Source organism: Pagrus major, chromosome 8 (assembly GCF_040436345.1).
Source record: "Pagrus major chromosome 8, Pma_NU_1.0".
In the NCBI taxonomy this organism is placed as follows: Eukaryota; Metazoa; Chordata; class Actinopteri; order Spariformes; family Sparidae; genus Pagrus; species Pagrus major.
In genome coordinates this window covers 7,955,625-7,976,814 of record NC_133222.1, presented here as the reverse complement: position 1 = coordinate 7,976,814, position 21,190 = coordinate 7,955,625, and the positions used below count along the sequence as shown (strand labels likewise).

The window sequence follows — 21,190 nt, the reverse complement described above, 5'->3', positions numbered from 1 at the left end:
GACAGTGAATGTTAATAAGTCTATATTCTGCCCAATAGTCCTAATTATGCAACCAGCAGTATTAAACCTTACGTGATGTTATCGAGTGAACCAGAACTGAAATCTTAAGGATTGCAACTTTAAGGGAAAATGGGGGAAAGAGGATGGCAAAGGTTAGGGAGAGATCACTTTCATTGTTAAAATCAAGAACTGCTGTTTCTGATGTCAACGTTACACACTTATGCCCAAACATCATCCTTGACCTTGTCCTCAAGAGGTTTTGACTGCTTCCACCTTTGCTACTGAAGGACAAAGCAATTATTTGCACCATCCCATGAGGTCATGCATCTTACAAATAAGTTGTTTCATGTGTTTGAACAAATGACCAACACTGTCATATTTCTCATAAGGACAGTCTCATCCTGGCAGGCAGATGATTTAAGTTTTCTCTGCAGAGGCTTACACCAAGAATTACTGTCTAACTTTGTAGAAGGCAAGAGAGAGAGAGAGAGGAAGGGAGGGCAAAGATTGTTTCTGGATATAAACTCAACAAGATGCTTTGATCATAGTACCGACTAAGACAATGACATTGCAAGACAGGCTTTTAACAAAACAGAATAGGAGATAAGATGTAATCATGCCAGCACCAAAAGAAAAGAGTCCATCAAAGTTATCAAGTGTGAGAGCTGGACAACATTTTGCCTAGGCAGTGTTAGTGAAAATGTCAGATCTGCCCTCTCTTATTTCATTGAGAACAACAGTCATGGTATTTCTTTGATAATCATGACGTTCAGTACCTATATGAAAAAGAGACACACCAGTGAGAACACTCAACTCCAAACATCTAAATGTTCATGAATAAAACAAAAAGCTTCATTTGTGGAGTCGGTGGGGCTGAGAGAAGAGGAGGCAGAGGGTAGCAAGAACAAAGGAAAGTGGACAAATAATATTACCTTCAATATCTGAGTGGACTTTGACAGGACCTTTCAAGAGGTCTTAGTTGTGAAATATTTATTTGAAAAGTAGTCATATTCTCTCTGCAAATATCTTTGTTTTTGTTCTGAATCAAGCTGTCAATCATAGTTGCGATAATTTGAAGTAGCGTACATCATCCTCTCCTAAAATAGGAAAAGTTTGTATGCTTGCAGACACACCACTTTTGTGTCTTTACATTTCCCCTCATGCTGAGTCATAATGTAAGTTTCTCACTTCTACAGAGGACATCTATTTTTAGGTGCTCCTACAAAATACCCTTTTAACATTACATGCCATATGACTACAAGTGAGCCATCTGTTTGCCCTCTCTAGTGGTTGTTATGCTGACATCAGAAAAGTACAGAGAGTTGTGGACAGGGGGTGACTTACCCCAGTACAGGTCATGGCATGTCGAGTTTGGTTGCTCTGCCTTGACGACCGTCACCACCCCGTCTATCCTGCTACACATCACAGGCAGATCTGACACCAGGACTGGACAACAGTCCATTTTTTAACTCTATCTTCCTCTCTAAGACATTGACAAGGAGGTCGTCCCTCAACCTTGCCAATGGTCTATGTCCCAGCTTCAATCACTGAGAAGAGTCGGGTTTAGAATCACTTTCATCCTCACCTAGAGACGATTAAGAGCACTCCTGAAACTTCCATTTTGTGCAGACGGTTATTCAAAATTCCTCAACTCCATTTTCCTGGTGAGACACTCCCAGTTTTCTTCATTTTAAGAATGAAATAAGACTTCCTGGGTGAGCAGTATTGAAGAGTAGTATTAATATAGTGTCAGTGTCTCTGGCCTTAATGTCCCATTCTGTTTCAGCATCCAGCGAAAAACTCCAGCGCATATTTCACATCTCTGCTTTTCTGTTGTCTCTCTGTCTCCTGCTCCTCCTCCACCTCAGATTTGGTTGGTTTGTTGTAGTGCTTTCATAGAGCTCGTTGTTACCATCTAAGTGGCGGAGGCAGAGACCAACGGCTATAAATACCTCCGCTCTGTCAAAGTGGAAGCCTTGAATAATTCAGTCAAATTCAGACAACAAGAAGCAACTACTGTACAAGCTCTTCAAACAGTGTGACAGCTCATCACGACACGCCTTTGAGTCAAGGTCAAGACAAGCACAGATGCACTCAGACAAACACAGACACAAACGCACATATTCTAGGAACAAAAAGGGAGTCAGGAGAGTAGGAGTGTTCAGATCAGGAATGTATCTCAACTCTGAATCCTCAAGCTGAACTATGTCTACTGAATCATCGATGTCAGCTCAGTAGCATGATAAACAGTTTGTTTTTTTAATATCAACTTGCTGAAAAACTTTGAAATTGAGCATTACAGTGGTTCATAACATCCCTCCTCATTCTCCCTCCTGTGACCTCTGCTCACTGATGTCCACCAAATAAAGGCACAAAAAGAGATAGTGAAAGGAACAGGAAACAGTCAAGTTGAAGATTGGTGGCTATTAAGTTATTGATTATTATTATTGTTAAGAAAGAGCAGAAAAAATAAATGTGGTAGTGGTCCACCCATACTCCACCCATAAAAGTATATGATCAAGGATTTTTTAACAACATTGACTTGAAAATTGCGTTTCACTCTTGTTCATGATATAAACATCACTGAACGTCCAACTTGCAGTTATCAGCACCAACTGTGCCGTGTGCAAAACTTCGGCTTTTTGTCCAATGATTATATAGGCTTAGCCCGGGAACTAGATGAATCTGCAAGCCCATGCTAGATCCTCCCTCTCATTCAGGCAGATTTTTCCTACATTCTAATTTGTGACAGGCAAATCACAACTGTTCATCTAATATGGGGCGGGTTTGATACAGTAACTTTATATACAGTCTATATAAAATTATTTGAGCTAATGGGATTTGAGCATGAGTAACAGGGTTTTGTTGCATGAAGTAGGTGAGTTAATTTTCACTTATTTCATCTTAACTGTCAACCAACTTCTGAGGCAAGAAATATACAACCCAGTTGCTGAATCTTCAGTCATATTAGATCTAAAATGTTGTGATCCGTTTTGTTACCTAAGTTTTTTTCTAACTGTCAGTGTTTACTGGTGACTTTCGACCGAATACGTCCGTGGCTACCAAGCACAGAGCCTTACTTGCAAGTAGTTTTAGTGCTGAATCGACAACATTATAACAATGCCACTACAAACAAAGCAGCAGGCCACAATTCAAGCTGCTCTTTCTATTTACTTTAGCAGTAGCTACCTAGCTTCCCTTAACTACAATTCAGTGGGAGTTAACATTTAATCTGTGCTTTGAGCTGTGCACGTTAACTAGCTCAGCGTTACGTCTCGTTTTCTTGCTGATAAACACTGCATACAGAGGCATTTTGGTCAAAAGGAGCCAAATGATGTCATGTTGTTATGAACGGAAAGTACTGATGTGGTTTAGAGAAAGATGATCATTAAGCTTAAAAACAGAAGAACCGCATAGTCAGAAACTATGACATCAAATTTGAAGCAAATCAAAAAATAGATTTGTGATTTCCACCTTCCAACTCTACAGGAGGGTGGATGACTGATACTGAGAGAGAATGTGGGTGAAACATGGGGAAAGAGGAAAACAGAGAAGTCCTGGTATAAAGGTAGGAGTATGATTCGTCATGCCCAGTCAGAGGGATGCTTTACAACTTTGCCAAGTAACCTGCTCTGTGTGTCTGCCTGTGTGTTGCCACATTTTTTAGATGCGACACCCCACATCATTGAAACACAGTCAGTGTCAAGTCGTGGCAGTGAGAGAGTTATTTTAACAAAATGATTCAGCCAACTATGTCTCCAGATAACTTGTAAGAACGACTACTACAGGTGAATATTGTGTGTAAGAACAGCCATTACACTGTGAAATAGTCTTGACTTTCAGAGAGAAATGCTGTAACCTGCCTCTGTGTGTATATGTGCTTGTTTGTGTGTGTTTGTGTGTGCAGGTGACCTGCTGTCATCCAATGCAGCCCCTGTCAAATGTGATATGTCTCTGCTCCACTGTGAGACCTGCTTCAGCTTTGATTCATTGTTCAAATAGCTTTGCCATCTATTATGATTTGATATGGATCTGTCCTCCAGAGGGGGAGAGATGGCTCAACACACTCGACTGACTTCTGATGAGAAGTACAGATAGTGGCCATCACTCTGCTGCGAACAAACAAACATATCACCCACACTTGTGCGCACACCCACACACACACCTTGAGATGTGTTACTGTAGGACACTTTCCGTGGATCTTTTTTTATAGGGGTAAATGGCAGGACTGCTCTTGAACTGCAAGTGTATAACACTGACTCAGCTAAACTTTAATACCAAAGACATGTCGTCCAACCTGTGGTTTATACTCTTTGTCACTCTCTCTCTCTCTCTCCTCCCCCCTCTCTCTCCTCCCCTCTCTCTCCCTCCCTCTTTCTAATAAGATGGATTAGTTGGCTATGCTAATCTATCTGCTGACTCCACACATCATATAGACAATAACTAAAGTATGTGTGTGTGTGTGTGCATGAGCGTAAACGTGTAAAAAAGCATGTCCATTTGTATGCACGTGCACACACAGGGCTCTGTGGCGTCGGCATTTGCATATTCACTCTGCATTTTACAAGTCCTCACTAGAGAGTTACTGACTGAACTCACTATCTACGTGATTTGCAATCGGCCTGTACGGACAAATTTATCGCACCATGAGAGAACTTAACCGAGAGTAGTTTGTCATTGAAAGGCAAATGCTTTTCTGTTCGTTACTTTTATGAGCTTGCTCAGTTTAACCTTTGAGAACACTAAAACTACAGACTGAATAAATCTGAACAATAAGGCATAAAACGTAGAATTGCCGCTATAATAAATCACAGCAGAAGATTGACATTGTGACTGTGAGAGTGCACAGGGTTTGATGAGGGATGAGGACACACGTGAGGATTAGAGCAATATTTGAGACTTTTATACTCAAATGATTATTTTATTTATTTCATATGAAGCAGCTCTGGATTTTACATCTTGCCACCATTTATTGATCTGAGTGGGTCTTGTTTGGTTTCTATGATCATGGATCAGATTGTACTGAATCAGAGACATTTCATATATCATTCCTTTTCATTTAAATGATAGTTATGCTTTTAAAAATATATTTTTTTAAAAATACACAATATTGAATAATTATGCTAAACCTCATCATCTAGGTATGCAACTTAAGACATTTTTTTTTTTTTATCAACATGTAACATCTTATGTTGAGCATACATGGTATACAATAATAGCTAAGTTATGTACAAAACAACTGGTTGTACATTTAATAACCAAAACCACAAAGAAAAATGCACCATCCATTAGCTCCTTAATTATAGCTAAGGGTGAAAAATCTCGCATTATTTGACAATTACTCTTCTCTCTTTCCAGCATCCACATGTGGCTCCCCATCCCCTGAGGACTCAGAGAGCATCTTCTGGTCTGTCTTTTATTCCTTTCTTTGTCCTTATGCTCCAATAGCACTCATCTCCCCGGCTGGCATGAATTTATTAGTTTTTGAGTAAATCAATCTTTCTATATTTCATCAACCATTGTATGTATGTCTCAATCTTGTAATGTAGTTGCATGTGAGTTGTCATGGGGTTTTGCTTTAGTCTGGCCTAAAACATGATGGGTTGAGAGACCATCCCCCCTCTATGAACAAATATCGACATATGAATGTAGATAAAATAAAAATAAAGCAAATATAGTCAGACGATGGTCAAGATTGCATTTCTGACAATGCATTCCACTTCTTGTGCCCCCCATATGGACTGTTTACCTGGATGCAACCAAATCACACTCAGATGTGATTGGTCAATGCCACTCGGACAAGAAACGAAAAACCAGAATGCTTCCGATACTAAAATCCTCACCTACAGATTCTGCTTTCATATGCAGATATCTGTTTATAAAGGTTAACCCTGACCTGACAATTGTGGCCGAGGACCTCCCAACAAACGTGCATCCCTTCTGCTGGTTACATTGTGAGTATTTCTTCACATAGATGATCAGCTTCACCATACGCATATTGAATTTTGCCAAGTGATAATGCAGTTGGTCATACAGAGTTTGGAAGCACAAGCTATATTAACTGGTCCTGAATGAATTAAATAGATCGTTGGTACAAAAGGATCATGGCTACTATGGCTACTATTGATTTTATTTATTTATTTTTGTGTGCAGTGTATAACTCGTCGTCGCATTGCCTCTGGTACAGTGAGGTGTTTTAATCATTTTTAAAACAAAATTTGTACAGTTCTATGTAGTTTTTACCCATCACGAATCCTAAGCAGACGTGCGTAACTTCCGTGATTCATGTCGGCGCTTCAGTTGATAATAATGGACTGGCTCTGTTGAGAGCATGCTGAAGCAGACGTGTTGGGCCGTGTCTGTGCCCCATCTACTTTGGCCATTAGATTAGATTAATGAAATCTGTCATCATAGCAGAAATACCTATTTACCTTGCAACTCCGATATGAGTAAGGAAGAACCATGCTACTAAAAGGCCCCACAGACCCCCCACAGTCAAGGGAACTATGATGACTTTTCCATAGTTATGACGGAATGACTTCCTGTATGATCTCCACCAATCCATTGCACCATCGTCTTATCCCCTTAACTCTGTCTTCCACCCTACCCTCCAACTTGCTCTGCCCATGTCAGTCTCAGCTGCCGCAGCAACGCTGATGTTTAAGCATTCTAGGGGAGTGCAGACACACTCCAAAACTTCTTAATGGGCAGGCTAAAAATAGCTCAGGCTGGATCTGACTGGGCTGATTCATGCGGCTGTGAGTCATTCAACTGTGCCGCGGTGTGAGGAGAGCAAGGGAATAGAGTGAACGAGCACAAAGAGAAAAGAAATAAAAGTTTGCACGCTCGTTAAGATATCAAACCACTGAGAAAATCAAGCATTTCTTATCCAATCACAGAGAAAAATGTGCATTATTATACTGAGAGGGTATGTGTGTAGAGGTCTTTAAGGACATCTGAGGCCGCAGGGCGAGTTAAGAAAAATTAACCTGTTAAGCCAGAGCGGAGCGCAATTGGGCTATTTTCTGAGCACCTATGGTAACATATAAGTGAAATATATAGTTTGGTACCTGAGAAATTTTAAATGGCACAGATGGTGCCAAAATCCTCCAAAATGTGCCAAAATAGCACATTTTTGAGATCCTGCTTGAGTGCTCTGTAATAAAACCTCTCTAATTTTGTTCTGATTCACTTCATTTTTCACTTTTGCTAGAGATTTGGAGCTGCAGCTGCATCATTCCTCAAGGATATTCATTCTAAAATTGTATTAAAAAGACCTTGCATCAATGCTGTGTGCCAACTTAATTTACTCAGACCCAATGGCATATGCACTTACACTTACACATCTGAACAAATATTTCAAGTGTTTCCTTTATTATGATACCTTGATTATTCAAAAAGACCTTGTAGTTGCAGAGATATACTCTGTTAATTATTGAGCAGAGACACAAAATAGAGGCTAGTTCTCAACAGGTTAAGGCTGACATAATGGAAATTTGGGATGGTAAAACTGTTAACAAATGTTGGCAAAATATATCTGTTTATTTGGCTGTGGCATGTCAATATCTTATGGTGGGACAGCAGGATGGGGGGGTGAAATCTTTTGGCTGGAGGGCTGTAAAATCCCAACAGATTGTAGCCAACAGATTAACAGTACTATTGCTGAAAATGAGTGGCCCCTGGCAATTTGGTAGCATCGTTAGAAAGGGAAGAGCAGTTCATAGTCACATCATTATCCCCTCCATTAACATGGGTAAACATCTACTATTAACCCCCACATGCAGGCCAGCAGCACGTGTGTGCTGGAGAGAGCGGGATGTTTGCAGGATGGGTGAACATATTCAGGCATTTTCTACAGATTTAACGACTGTTTAGATTTTGAAAAAACGATGCTGGACTCTCATTAGTCTTTGGAGCGCAGTTCTGTTTTTTACCTTACAATGATTTATAATAACACATGAATATCACCCACCTCCCCAACAAAAACACATATCAGCCAGTTGCACACAGCCAGCAGCGTTTCACCACTGCATCACTCATTGTACTCTTAATGAATTCAATCAATAGTCTTTGCTTTTCGCCCTCATTTTCTCCATCAGTCGCTCATGTGCTCCTTTTTTTCTATTTTTTTCCCCCCGTTGACTTCTACACTTCCTCTTTGTCTTTCCTCCCCTCTCTGTCCCCTCGAGCACCGGTTGAAGATGAACTGCTGGCTGCAGTTGGCTCTGGCCATGCTGAGAGAGAAAGGAGCAGTGTGGTGACAGATAACAGCCAAGAGAGTCGGTGATGGTTTAAACTGTGCCCCTTTTACATGGTCACCTGCTTGCTTTCTCTTTCTCTCTCACTCTGTCTCTCTCTTGCTTGCTGCCTTTACACATCTCCTCTTACTCAACCAAACTGAAACAGCTCTTTCGTCATCCAATTTTTTTTTTTTTGGTCTTTCCCCCCTGGTCTCCATCATTCCTCTTTCAAATCTGGCAAAAAGGAGAGCAAAGAGATGGACGCAGAGATAGATAAAGAGGGATAGCACTTTTAGAGTCATGACCCATGTGTGAATTATAGCAGCAGAGAAAAAGGGAGGGAGAGCGAGAGAGAGAGCAAAAGAGAGAGGGAGAGAGATAGCAGTAGTATTTGGGTTACTTAATTGTAGACAGGGCTGTCTTTCCTGCTTCACTAGGCTGAGACATATTGCCCTAACTGTCAGTGATGCCTCAATGGTTGCCTTCAGATAAACAACTGTGTGTGTTTTAGTGTGTCACAGTGTGTGTGTTACTGTGTCATCCTGTGTTATTCTGCTGTTGTATCACTGTTGATGAATCTAATGTTGAGGAAGAGATTAGCTTTGAAATGCCTCTGCAGATTCAGAAATTAGTAAGTTGTTCAATAATATAATGCGTTTATTGTACTGTATTAAACACAATTATTAAGTTTTGTCACCATTTTATGCAGGGCTTGAAATACACCACTTACATTGGAGATTGGAGTGTAAAGGAATAATATGTAACCTTTCAGTATTAAAATATTTAAAAACGACTTGCATAATTTAATGAATTGTGTACTTCCAAATGTTTCCAACAATGTTCAAACTCAGAGAAATCCATATCCTTTCACTATAGCTTATGGAGAAACACCAGATGATACATAAGAGAGTGAGGAAGAAAGTCGGTGAGCGTGACGAAACGTAATGAGAATATAACTTATATACATGCCTGTGTCACGTCAGATCGATCGGATTGTGGTTGTTTGACAACTCCCATTAACCTACGCAACTTATTACATTACACTTATTACAATAACATACTGTGCATTTAAAACATGGCTATATAAAAAAAAATCAATTCCCATGAGAATTGCTCAGTGGGAGCATTTTTTAAGGCTTTCACTGGCTTCCGCATTTTTGGGTCAACAGAGCCCAAAAAGTCCTTCTCTGGCCCAGCTGGTTGAGAGCATGAATGTTTTTTTTCTCCATTCAAGCATAGACGCCTTAAAATAATTTTATTATACAGCTCTTCAACACTTTTCAAATATTATTGGTTAGATACAAATTCTGATTCTGATGTGTCATCATTTTACACCCACTCCTCTTGTAGTGACTGCATATGGGAAAAAGGCTTTTGTGGCCTCTCTGTGTCATGTGATGCTGCCATACCATGTGTTGCCACAACCCCAAAAATTGCCCGCCGCTGTTGCTGGGAGGCTTGGTTAAAAGTGTCATTGAAAGAGCAGTTAGCCTGTCTTTATATTTAGGTAATTTTAAAGACACTGTATTGCCTTTTTTGGACAGAGTGAGGTTAAGAGAGGAAATTACGTGCAAGAAGAGATTGCTGGCTGGAGTTAAACCAGGGATGATGCAGTTCTAAGTTATGTTTTGTAACCACTCGGCTACCAGGGAGCTTCATGCGATGAGAGGGACTTAGATCACATTTTTTTGATTTGATTTGATTGTTAAAAGGGGACACAGTTAAACAAAAACCATGACAGAGCTGTAGAGAGACACAGAACTGAAGAGAGCTGTCCTCCAACCACACCTCCCTCAACTGTAGTCGTTGATCAGAAGGTGGCGGACAAGACAGAACTGAGTGCATTAGACTTCAACCACAGCCTTTTTTAATTGTATTTGGCAAGTAACAACAGATAACAGATTAACACAGGGACATCTGTGTATCTAAAGGTGCTTGGTGTTTTGGGGGTAACCTATGAGCTTTTTCATTGAGCATAACAATAAACGTATGCTGATGATTAAAAACTAACACCAAGAATCCCAGTTTAATTTCAAAGAAAGAAAAAAACAATACCTAGTGTCAGAGAGGAAGGACAGGGGAGGCATAAGACACTTTCAATCCCTGAGAAATGGGTATCTGAGGGTTTGAGTTTTTCAGGATTTATGAGTGAGTGGGGTTCAATATCGGCCCATCTCTCCCTCTCCCCGTTCTTTTTCTCCCTACCTCTCTGAAAGACACGCTCTGCCATCTCCACTTTGCTGTCCTTTAGAGTATGCTCCACCATCCGTCTCCCTCGCTATCTGGCCCTTTCTTTCGCACCTTCCCCTATCTTTTTCTCACAATGCATTTAAATGGGGTATTTAGAGATTCCGGCCTTTCTCATCTCTTCACACCTACTCTGAGGTAACCTCAATCCCTCAACAACCCTTTGAAAAGGGAAAATGCCCCAATTGCTCCAGAAATAGGTCTCAGGAGATGCATGATAAACACACGAGCAATGGGGAGATTTTATGACAAACCTGTATTCCAATATATGTACTTGCTGCGCTGGCTAAACTTTTTCACACAAAAAAACAGATGTTTTTTGTGATGCTGCACATGTTGTTGCTAAGTCCAAAGCACATGAAACTTGCCATCTGTGGTCCCATTAAAATGACTCCCAGTTGAAGGGTTTCATTTAAATATTTTACAGCAGCATGGATGGTAGATTCATGAGGGTAAGAGTATATTTAAAGTTTGTAATAAGGAGAATTATCCTCACAAAATAGTTCTTTAGAGTAGCTGACTGTTAAACTGATTTACAGTGTTAGTAAACTTTTACCGTTTTAAAAACAATTCCTAGAATAGACTGAACATGCCACGTCAATGATACACTGAATGCAATGACTGCAATTTACTGAACTGAACTTGTAATTTTTTAAATCACAAAAAAATGTGATAGCAAATTTAAAAGAATATTTTCTAAAATAAGAAAAAAATCTGTAACAAATGTGAATTAAGAAATGTTGAAACATTTACTGGTAGTTTTGTGCTGCATTTCCTGTAAAAAAAAAAATTAAAAAAAAGCCTGTTCCTGTTTACATGTTTTTAACACCAGCTAAACTGGTCCACCTTTTCAGTGCACCTGCATTTAATTAATCACTAATTAAGTGTCTGTAAAAGCTTGACAATTGGTGGAAAAACTCCTCAGGCAGCATGGGTGGCAAATGTATACTAATGAAGGAGAAATGACAAACTGTTAATATTCTGAGAAAAACACATTATTTTAAAGGGAAATTGCCAAAACCCTTGAGAGTCTTTCATCTAGGTACAGTAACATTGAAATGAAATGTACTTCTTCATGATCTCCTGGTAGGGTCTCCCAGCAAATTGGTTACATATTTTTATTTTCTAGTTTTAAGGTAGTTACAATTAATTTATTAAATAATTAAAACAAAGAATTATATTACTTGAGACATGAACATAAATGTTTGACATCATTTTGACATCCAGACTTTTGGTATATTTGACAACAAATACATTAGCAAATGTTCTGACACCATAACAAGAGTTTCAGTGTGGCGCTTTTCTTTTCAGCACCACGGACAGAGCTATGGCCAAACACCAGTGCAACACATGGCTGCAAGATACAAACTTGTTGGAGTGAAACAGTGTGAGTGCGCAGTATGTAGATGTATGTGTGTGGTGTGTGTGTACATGTAAACATCTTACCTAGTCGTGGGTCAAACTGCCTCATCTGAACTTCTTCCACATAGTCTGCCGGGAACCAGCCTGTCCTCCCTTTGACCGTGCCTTCCCAGAAACCTCCTTCCCCTATACTCAGCACTGACAGAGAGAGAAAGAATAAGGGGGGTCAGTCAAATATAGTCATAAAACAAGCCTAGTTGTCATCACTGTGAGGTTTTGGAGCCTGTGGAAAAAGAGACAGAATAGGACAAAGGGCCATATAGCAGAGTGAGGTATTTATGTTTTTATGTTCTGGGTACATAAATTATAATAGAGTGTGCACAGAGGGAGAGGGAAGGAGGGACAAGAGAGACAGAGAAAGAAAGATTGTTGTTTTGTTTTACACATAAAGAACACTGATACAAGACAGGAGGAGAAACTGTAATGAGAAAATATTGGTCTGTAACTAATGTACCGTACAGAGGTGCTCAGGCAACCTAGGTTTTATTCTCTTTCATGCTATTAAAGCTTTTACATTTGAAAAATACAGAGAAAGACTTGTGAGATGAAGTAAAGGGAAAGAGTGGAAAGACAGGAGGGAATAAGAGGAAGGAGAGATGGTGAAAGAGAGCAAGAGGGCGGGAAGGACAAGGAGAGATTCCTTCTAAGTTCCGCTGTGGTAATTAGAGATGAATGTATAGTTGATATTGATCTTCCCTGCAGGACTGAGCCAGTACGCTCATTTCTACAACACTCATTCATTATCCTAGCAAGCTAACACACACACACACACACACACACACACACATGCTCCTCAGAGATCACCAGCTGGAACTGAAGCTTTGCCTGAGCGAGCCCTTCTTCTAAACTGGTTGCTAGGATACGGCAGTATGATGTTGCAGCCAGCAGACAGCCTGTTAAATGATGTAGTCTACTTCCCCCAAACTATATTCTGCTGTGGCATGGGGACATGTCACGGTGATGTAACCTGGGGCACTATGAGAAGCAGCCAACTGGACTTGATAGTGACATGATAGTAAAAAGTTAAAATATCAGCCATTCACAGGATTCCTTGCTGTATCTTGTAACACACTGTGCCCACATCTTATTTACCTGAAAATTCATGTCCATTCACATCCTGTTCAGAGACACACAGGAACAGGCCAGAGCAGGAAGGTGTGTTTCAGTACACATTTTCGAATGAACCCTGTTTCTCCAGATTATGTCCTGGTTGACTGTTGTCTCCTTTTGTAATGTATTATATAAGCAATCAGTGTTGCTGCGGTGATTACATTTTCCCACCGGCTCATAAACTCATAACAACAATGATTACACCAGGCTTTTTATAGGAAAACACCTTACTATCTGTAGAGCGCTGTATTCATTGATAGCTAATGTAAACGGAACATTTCCCACTGGGGTGGCTGAGGCTCAGTAGGTAGAGCGGTCGTCCACCAATCAGAGGTCTACATGTTGAAGTGTCCTCGCGCAAGAAAACTGAACCTCAAATCGCTCCTGGTAGCTCCTCCATCAGTGTGTTTTTATTGTGCGTTTGAATGGTTACTGCTCCTGATGAGCAGGTGGTGCCCTGCATTGTAGCCTCTGCCACCGCTGTGTGAACGGGTGAATGCTGACTTGTGTTGTAAAGCGCTTTAAGTGGTTGGTATGACTAGAAAGGTGCTACAGACGTATAGTCTAATAACCATTTTACTATTTACTGCTGCAGCAGGGTGGCAAGGTGGCTTTTATTATGAAGGTGCGGGCTGATGTAGGCTAGTCACAGAAAATGCCATGTGTTCAGTGAGTTTAGCACTTACCACAATCGTTTTACAAAAATGCATCTACAGAGCAAAACAATGGTCACTTTCCGCTATTTCTGATAGCACATCACTCTGAAATATATCAAGGAGTAGTTTTATACAGTCTGTAGGAGTAATGAAACAAGAGGAAGCCTCAGTTATCTGTAGCAGGTGACAGGCTGCACACCAACTGATATAACCAACTCCTTCTCCCTCATTAACATTATCAGGTTTCCTATTTGCACCAGGTTTAAATCCAAAATGTTGACAAATAGATGCTTTTGCTTTGACAACAAAACCTCTGCCAACTCTCCTGACTAACGTCACACGATAAGTGAAATGACTCCTGCTACTCTGTGCTGCAACTCTGCTGCTGGTGCTGGTGCATGGAGCAGACACCTTCAGTTTGTGATTGACTAAGTATTGATAAGAAAAGCAAAACCACTATGGCTATAATCAATGCCAAAATGCTGGGCCTAAACAGAACAATTACTCGTCTTCATGAACAGATATGCAAAAGATTCCTCTCAGTGGCAATCCAGAGTAAATACGCTATCCCAACAAGTTGTATCCTAAACTGGTCATGATTTTCAAATCTTGATATGCAGTTGTGAACTTGAGCTGCAAACCCTCCATAGCTCACCTTTATGCTAGCTAGGAGAGAAGTGGTGTACAAGAGGGGAGAATGGCTGTTTATCGACTTCCCGCTGTAAAAAACATGACACTCAGCAGACAGAGGATACATGAGCTGATCCCCCTCTCTGATCCCAGCTTAACACATCTTTACCCTACCTGTCTCCTGAGAAAAGACTCCCTCCATCTCTATTTTCCCTTGTCTAAAACCTTTGTTCTCTCTCTCTTGCCCTCTCTCTGCTATTCAAGTCTTTCTCTCCCCGTCCCCTTCGCTGTGTTTCTGAATGATTTCCCGGTCACTGTCTCCAACCCCCCTCTTTGTCTCTGTCAGTGATGTCCGTCTATACTATAATGGTGTTCCTGCAGTAGACAAGTGCCGGCATGAAAAAAAAGGTGAAACCTCTGATTGATCTTCTGGGGTACCCTCGCTCACTTCCCTCACTCCCTTAATCCCTCACTTCTAATCCATTTTTGATCCTTGACACCAACACCGACAGATATGGACAGACTCGAGCACCGAATTCAAGGAAAATATACTATTTTACACATCCAAAATATCCATGTACACCTTAATACTGCAGGCTGTTCCTCCACATATATGTGTTGCACATATAAACATCCTCCTTCAATTAACCTCAAACACACCCCAGGCACTCTAAATGCTGTAATCAAGCCAATTAATTGCTTGTCAGTGAAGTCAAGAAAAGGTCAGTGAAACAGGCATGCACACACACACACACACACACACACAAACACTAGCAAAGTATTTTAATACATAACAAGCATAATAATCCTCACAGTGCCTTCAGCATTTGATAGCAGAGCGCCTGCATGAACAGACAGAGGAAAAAATAAACACAGTAAACAAAATCTCACTGCCACTCTTACACTCTACATAAGTCCTTAATCAAAACAGCCAGGGTTATTTTGGCTAAATCACAGTGTGAAGTGATACCGCGTATTTGCAGTAAGTCTGTTTCTACAGGCCAAACACCATAGTTATCAGAGTTAGCTGCTTTACTTCATATCTGGCACAAACAGACAGTGAATCCACACGCATGTACAGTTTATGTCCACACAGCAAAAAGGGCATAAATGTACAGTATGTACATGTCCTCACATGGACTTAGAGAGTTCCCTGCTGTGTGAGTAGCCTCTACCTTATACTGCAACTCTGCCACCACTGTGTTGGCATGACAACTGTCCCTGTGAATCAGATGTGAGCTCATGGGAGCCAAGTGGCAGAAAGGAAATCAAACAGTGCATATCAGTGCAAGAGGATTTACAACATGTGTGCTGAATTGATGTTGTCGTCCAACCAGACCGCTCTGGGAGCACTGCCATGTGCAGAGCTACAGCTGTAGATAGTAGTGGGAAAATGCCTGCCTACAGTCAAGCTGTTATTGTTGTATTATTAGTACTATGGGAACAGTTTATCACAATGAGCTGGGCTGATGTTATTATTTCACAATGGACATTTGAAATTTCTAGAAGTTAAGGGTTCTTTAGATAAACAGATCGAATCCCAAAACAAACTGTGTTGCAAAAACATTGCAAAGCAGTCACTCCCCAGGTTTTTCATAGATGAAACTGAATCTAAGAAAGCACCGGCTGTGGTTTCTTATAGGCAGCAGTCTGAAAACAGTGGTGACTTCAAATAGCCATATGCGCTCATTCACACAGAGCAGAAGTATTTCTCATTAAGTGGCTGAAAGATCACTGGTCACTGTGCAGAGAGAGGCTCCAATACATGTATACGCTTCCACACATTTCTGGATAATCTTGGCAAACTGTTGCTGAGGGCGATAGGTTTCATTTTTTATTTTTTCAACTGCCTTTTGAAAGTCATTATCCTTCTCCTATACTTTTAGGGTCTACATACAGTATATTTTTCAGTGGTTCAAGACTAAAGACGCTTAAACACTAGAAGTGATTTAATGGTCTAGCCAAATTTGATGAATTGATTCTATAAACACAGAAATAACAAAGGAGGAGAATTTTAATGCAGGAGGACAGACAAGGGCCGTAAAAATTGGGTTTTACAAGTGCCTGATGTTCATACTGGATCGTCTCTTCATTTCTTTTTAAATTCATTTCAGTTTTGGGAAATTTGAGAGCAACTCAACAGCTGGATACGTGGGTCAAAAAGAAGAATTCAGTTGTGTCTTTAATGGAAGCCTTAACTACGAATACTGCATGAGCTGAGGCAGAAAAGAAATAAACTGGAGACTGAAGATTAAGAAGAGTTACTTCAGCGCAAAACAATAAATTCATTGTTGAATTTCTGCTTTGTTATACTCTATGGGGGTCTATTGGGGTTTAACTAAACAACAGGTCACTACATAAGACAATTAACACCTCAGCTGGGCACCAGCTTTTCTCTCTACTGTATAATAACAAGTCAGGCCTTTCTTGACTGTGTCACTAGAAGCAGTGAGCTGCCACACGCTGGTTCATAATCACCTCCACAGGTAAACTAGTGGGAGCTAAGACACAGCATATGTTGACATGCATTTATACACACTGTCACACATAAACACATATACCCCACTGCACACATAATTATACACTGTACTTTACAATGCACTTTTGTACAGTTGTAGCATATATTGCTTCCTCGAGAACAGCAGTAAATTGTCTGGGAATGATTCTACAAGACACGGGTCTATTGCAAAATGTGGAGTTGTCTGTGTTGGGTAGTTACTGCAATTTCAACAGCTGTACAGTCTTGTTGAGACCTGCCCTGTCCATCCAAACAATGCTCAGTAGAGTGGCGATATGTGCCTTTTTACATGGTGCATCATCATGCTGGTGGTGTGGATAAACTGCAGCCACAAGGGACTGGCATGGTCAACAACGGTGCTAAGATATTCTGTGTTGTTCAGCTATTCCTCAGTGGGTATCAGGAACTCCAATGTGCTAATGTGCAAAGAAATTCCCCACACCATCACACTGACACAAGCAGCCTGTCATGTCTACACCTAACAGAATGGCTCCGTGGGTTTTTGCTGCTTGCGCCAAATTCAGTTTTTTTTTTATCGCCGTAATGTTAAAGGGGCCTGAATTTTTTGCTCTTCACTTTTTGATATTCCTGTTAACACAATCACTGACATATATAACAATAGTTTATAAGTAGCTCAAGTAGCTCAAGTTGCATTATTTACAAACTTCACTCAAGGAAGAGCCAGGTGAAGTTATTCATCCAACTAGCATAGCTATCTAGTTTGCTACTTCGTCCCACCTATACCTGATCATAATAAATCAGTCACATTAAGAATGGCAAAAATAGAGTTTTGCCTAATTTCTACTGAACTGATATCTGTCAGTACCAGTTGGAACTGTACTGTAAGGCCCGATAGAAATTCACAGCGTGTTCCCACAGTAGATAGTACAACATCTCACTGGGAATTAATGGAAAATTCTCAGCTTTTATAGAAAAAACATACAAACGAAGCATGAAATGTGACCAGAAAGGAGAGTAGCATAATAGAGAGCCCCAGGGAATGAAACAAAGGGAAAAGAATGTGACAGAAAGAGGCTTGCATTCAGCAATGACAAAGAGAGATGAGAGCCAGCTAAAGACAGACACAAGCTGACAAAAGGAAAGAGCTATGTTTCAACAGACGCACAGTTATTCATGACTGTCCAAGAAGTCTGCTGTCTGGTGGAAAGTCTGGTACAGTTTGTTGTGTGTGTGTGTGTGTGTGTGTGTGTGTGTGTGTGTGTGTGTGTGTGTGTGTGTGTGTGTGTGCGCGTGTGTGTGTGTGTGTGTGTGTGTGTGTGCGCGTGTGTGTTACTTCTGAGTTTTGCCCTTGGTGAAGTCAGTCACGGCTCCTGGTTTAAAAATAGCATCAGTGAGGATGCAGAGCTATTTATACTCTTCACACACCCTGCCTGCAAGCTTCAATGCATCCCTGCTCGAGTGTGTGTGTGTGTGTGTGTTTCTGTGTGTGTGCGCGTCTTTGTATTTGTGTGTGTGACAGCCGACTGAGCTCATTTTAATTCTTGCTTTGCTTCGCTCTATTGCTTTGAGCTGAGTCATTCATTTTCTTTCTCCTCTCATCGTCTTTGTTTCTCTGTATAACAAGCAGCCACACACAGACCAATACACTCATTCATGCAGTCATACACAGTGAGGCCAACTGTCATGAATGAATGAGTGACAGCTGGTGAGGAAGGAGTAGACTTGTCAGAACACACAAACATATTTTCCACAGGTAACAGTGGGTGCATCAGACTCCCATATTTGCCTGCAGGAACAGACTATAAAGGCTGCGGCTGTGCTGAGAGAGGCTGATGGCTTTCTGCCACTGATGCACTCACACTGATTCAGACAGGGATGCCATGGAAAACTTGCCAAAGCCAAAATACAGCTTGATTTCCATAAAATGCCATGACAGGATTTCCATACGTACTGCTGTAAGAAACGAAAAGGGGAACATTTCATATTTACATACCAATGAAAATAATAGGATGTATTAAAGGAGTCAAATAATGTAATGGGGCCATATGGTGCAAATATTTAATTATGAAAGTAGATGTGCTGCTTCACGGTTCCATTGTAGACTACTTATTAAATTGTCTCTCTAGCTGCTGCATTCTATTCTTAATGCTTTCCGTTTAAATACTCTACAATTATCTGTCATTTGCCCTTTTTCCTGTGTCTCCTTTCTAACTTTGGTCTTCAGGAAGACATTCATTGCGATTATACTGTATATGCTAAAGAAAAATCCAATTTAAAGAGACGTGCTGTACATTTTCTGCAGCCAGTTGCATAATGCAGACATTATAGCATAGGGACAGACTGAAAAGATTAAAAGCAATTGGTAAGCTAGCAGGTAAATACTGTTCTTACACACAGTTAAATAGCTGCAACCAGGAGCCGTCTGACAAAACACAGGCTAATTTCTTCACAATTCTGTTGCTGCTCCCTGCTGTTCACTTCATACCAAGTGCTCTGCTCTCAGTGTCTTCTGTGTGTCTTTAATGTAAGGGCTTTGAAACACCAGGACACCAACACCATCGTTGTAGCTGTTGGTTAGCATCTAGCACCTAGTTGTTGCTGTCTGTTCTGCAAAGGTGACACAAGTCGGAGCCCGTTGGTGAGGACATTCCTCTGAATTGGTGTTCAGACAAGTGAATCAGTGCAGAAGAGAAATGGAAAAACGGATACAGACTACCTCTACCTGGTGGCATAGAGAGGTATTATCTCTCACACAGGCACAGAATATACAGCGAGATGGCCTTCAGCTGTAGTCTTTGTGTTGTGTTCTTTATGGCCGAGACTAGGGCCGGGTAATACAAAGATATTACATCGTTATCAAGATATGAGACTATATATCGTCTTATGTGATCGTCTTGTTATATGTCATAAGTGTTATCTTTTCCTGGTTATAAAGGCTGCATTACAGTAAATTGATGTAATTTTCTGAACTTAGCAAACTGTTCTACTTGTTCTAATACTTGCCTCTACCCACTGAGTTAAAATAACCATATTACTGATGTTTATTTATCAAAATTCTCTGTGTTAATATTTTGTGAAAGAATCAACAGTCATCCCTCCAATATTGTCGCATCAGTGAGGGTATTTGGTCAAAAATATCGTAATGTTCAACTCTGTCTCCCAGTCCCAGCATGGCTGGGTTCTAAAGTGACATGAGGTGATGCAACAGTCAGCCGTCGTCGCCACTAGTTATTTGTTGTCGGTTTGGTTTCTGTGGGCCCTAATGATAAACAAACACTCTCAGTCTTGAGATGTGTTCACACATGAGACTCAGACAAAAACCAAACCTCAATTGAATTAAAAAACAGTTTCAAAAACGAGGTTTATGTTAGAAGAGATAAAGATATTTTGGTCTTAAGAGTATTCACATAATTTTTCATGATTAATACAGTGTACCAAACAAATATTAATACATCAGGGATCGCACTTTTGGTCCTGACCTCTGGATTAGCTCCCATGTCGGGATCCCACTATTCTTCATTTAAAACAATTTGTGACAATGCTTTACTGAAAACAATCACAGCGCTATTGTTTGCACGTGATGAACAGTAAGTATAATATACTGTGAAATAAGAGTGCTGAGTAAGGTTTTTCTGCATAAAGAGTAAGTATATATCTCAGCCTGCATAACCGTGTGTGTGTGTGCGCGCGTGATGGAAAGTGTGTGAAGGTGAGTGTGGAGAGCATTCCAATAACCAGAGTGGAGCTGTTATTAGATTTGGATCCCTGCACTCTTTATTAAACCTCGGTTCAATTCAGTGTAATAGAGAGAGAGCAGAGTTGCATCTTTATGAAACAAGGGGGACACAACCAGAGACACACGCCTACACACACACACACACAGATACAATAAGGAAGAGAAAGGGGGATGACCATGTACAGTCATGCAACAAGGATGGTCATCATTACCAATAATATAGGAGTAGGACAATACATGCTAATGCTCTGAAGGAGGAACAGAGGACACAGGGAACCATATATATATATATAGCAGGAGTAGGTAAGAGAAACAGAAAAATGAAGAGTTGAATAGGTAATAAAATGAAGTTTAAGGACGGAGGTGGGCATGGTCTAGGAGAAGTGGAGGTGGCTGGCAATTAAGAAGGTGATGTGGAAAAGGGAGAGTGGACCCCAGAGTAGACCCAAGACTGAATGAAGTAGAGAGCCAATAAATACGAAGAAGGAGGGATAGTCACACTGCTCTGAGTCAGATGTGTGCAGCATGCCTGTCCTCACAGGACTTCTTTTGCTTAGAAGAGGGCGAGGAAGTGGCGCAGTCTGGCTCATCAGTATTCAACTGAGACAGAGAGTCTGGGGGGTGGGGGGTGGAGGGTGGGGGCTGAAAGAAATAAAGACTTGACAAGTTT

General features: G+C 40.7%; 1 protein-coding gene across 1 annotated transcript in view; it reads right to left on the bottom strand.

Annotated features, from left to right (window-relative positions):
• The window catches only part of shank3a (SH3 and multiple ankyrin repeat domains 3a), a 195,123-nt gene that overhangs the window by 29,598 nt on the left and 144,335 nt on the right, over positions 1–21,190 (bottom strand). The window contains exon 15 of the mRNA XM_073471272.1: positions 11,934–12,047. Within this exon, the coding sequence (XP_073327373.1) occupies positions 11,934–12,047 (114 nt within the window). The remainder of the gene's footprint in view (positions 1–11,933; positions 12,048–21,190) is intronic.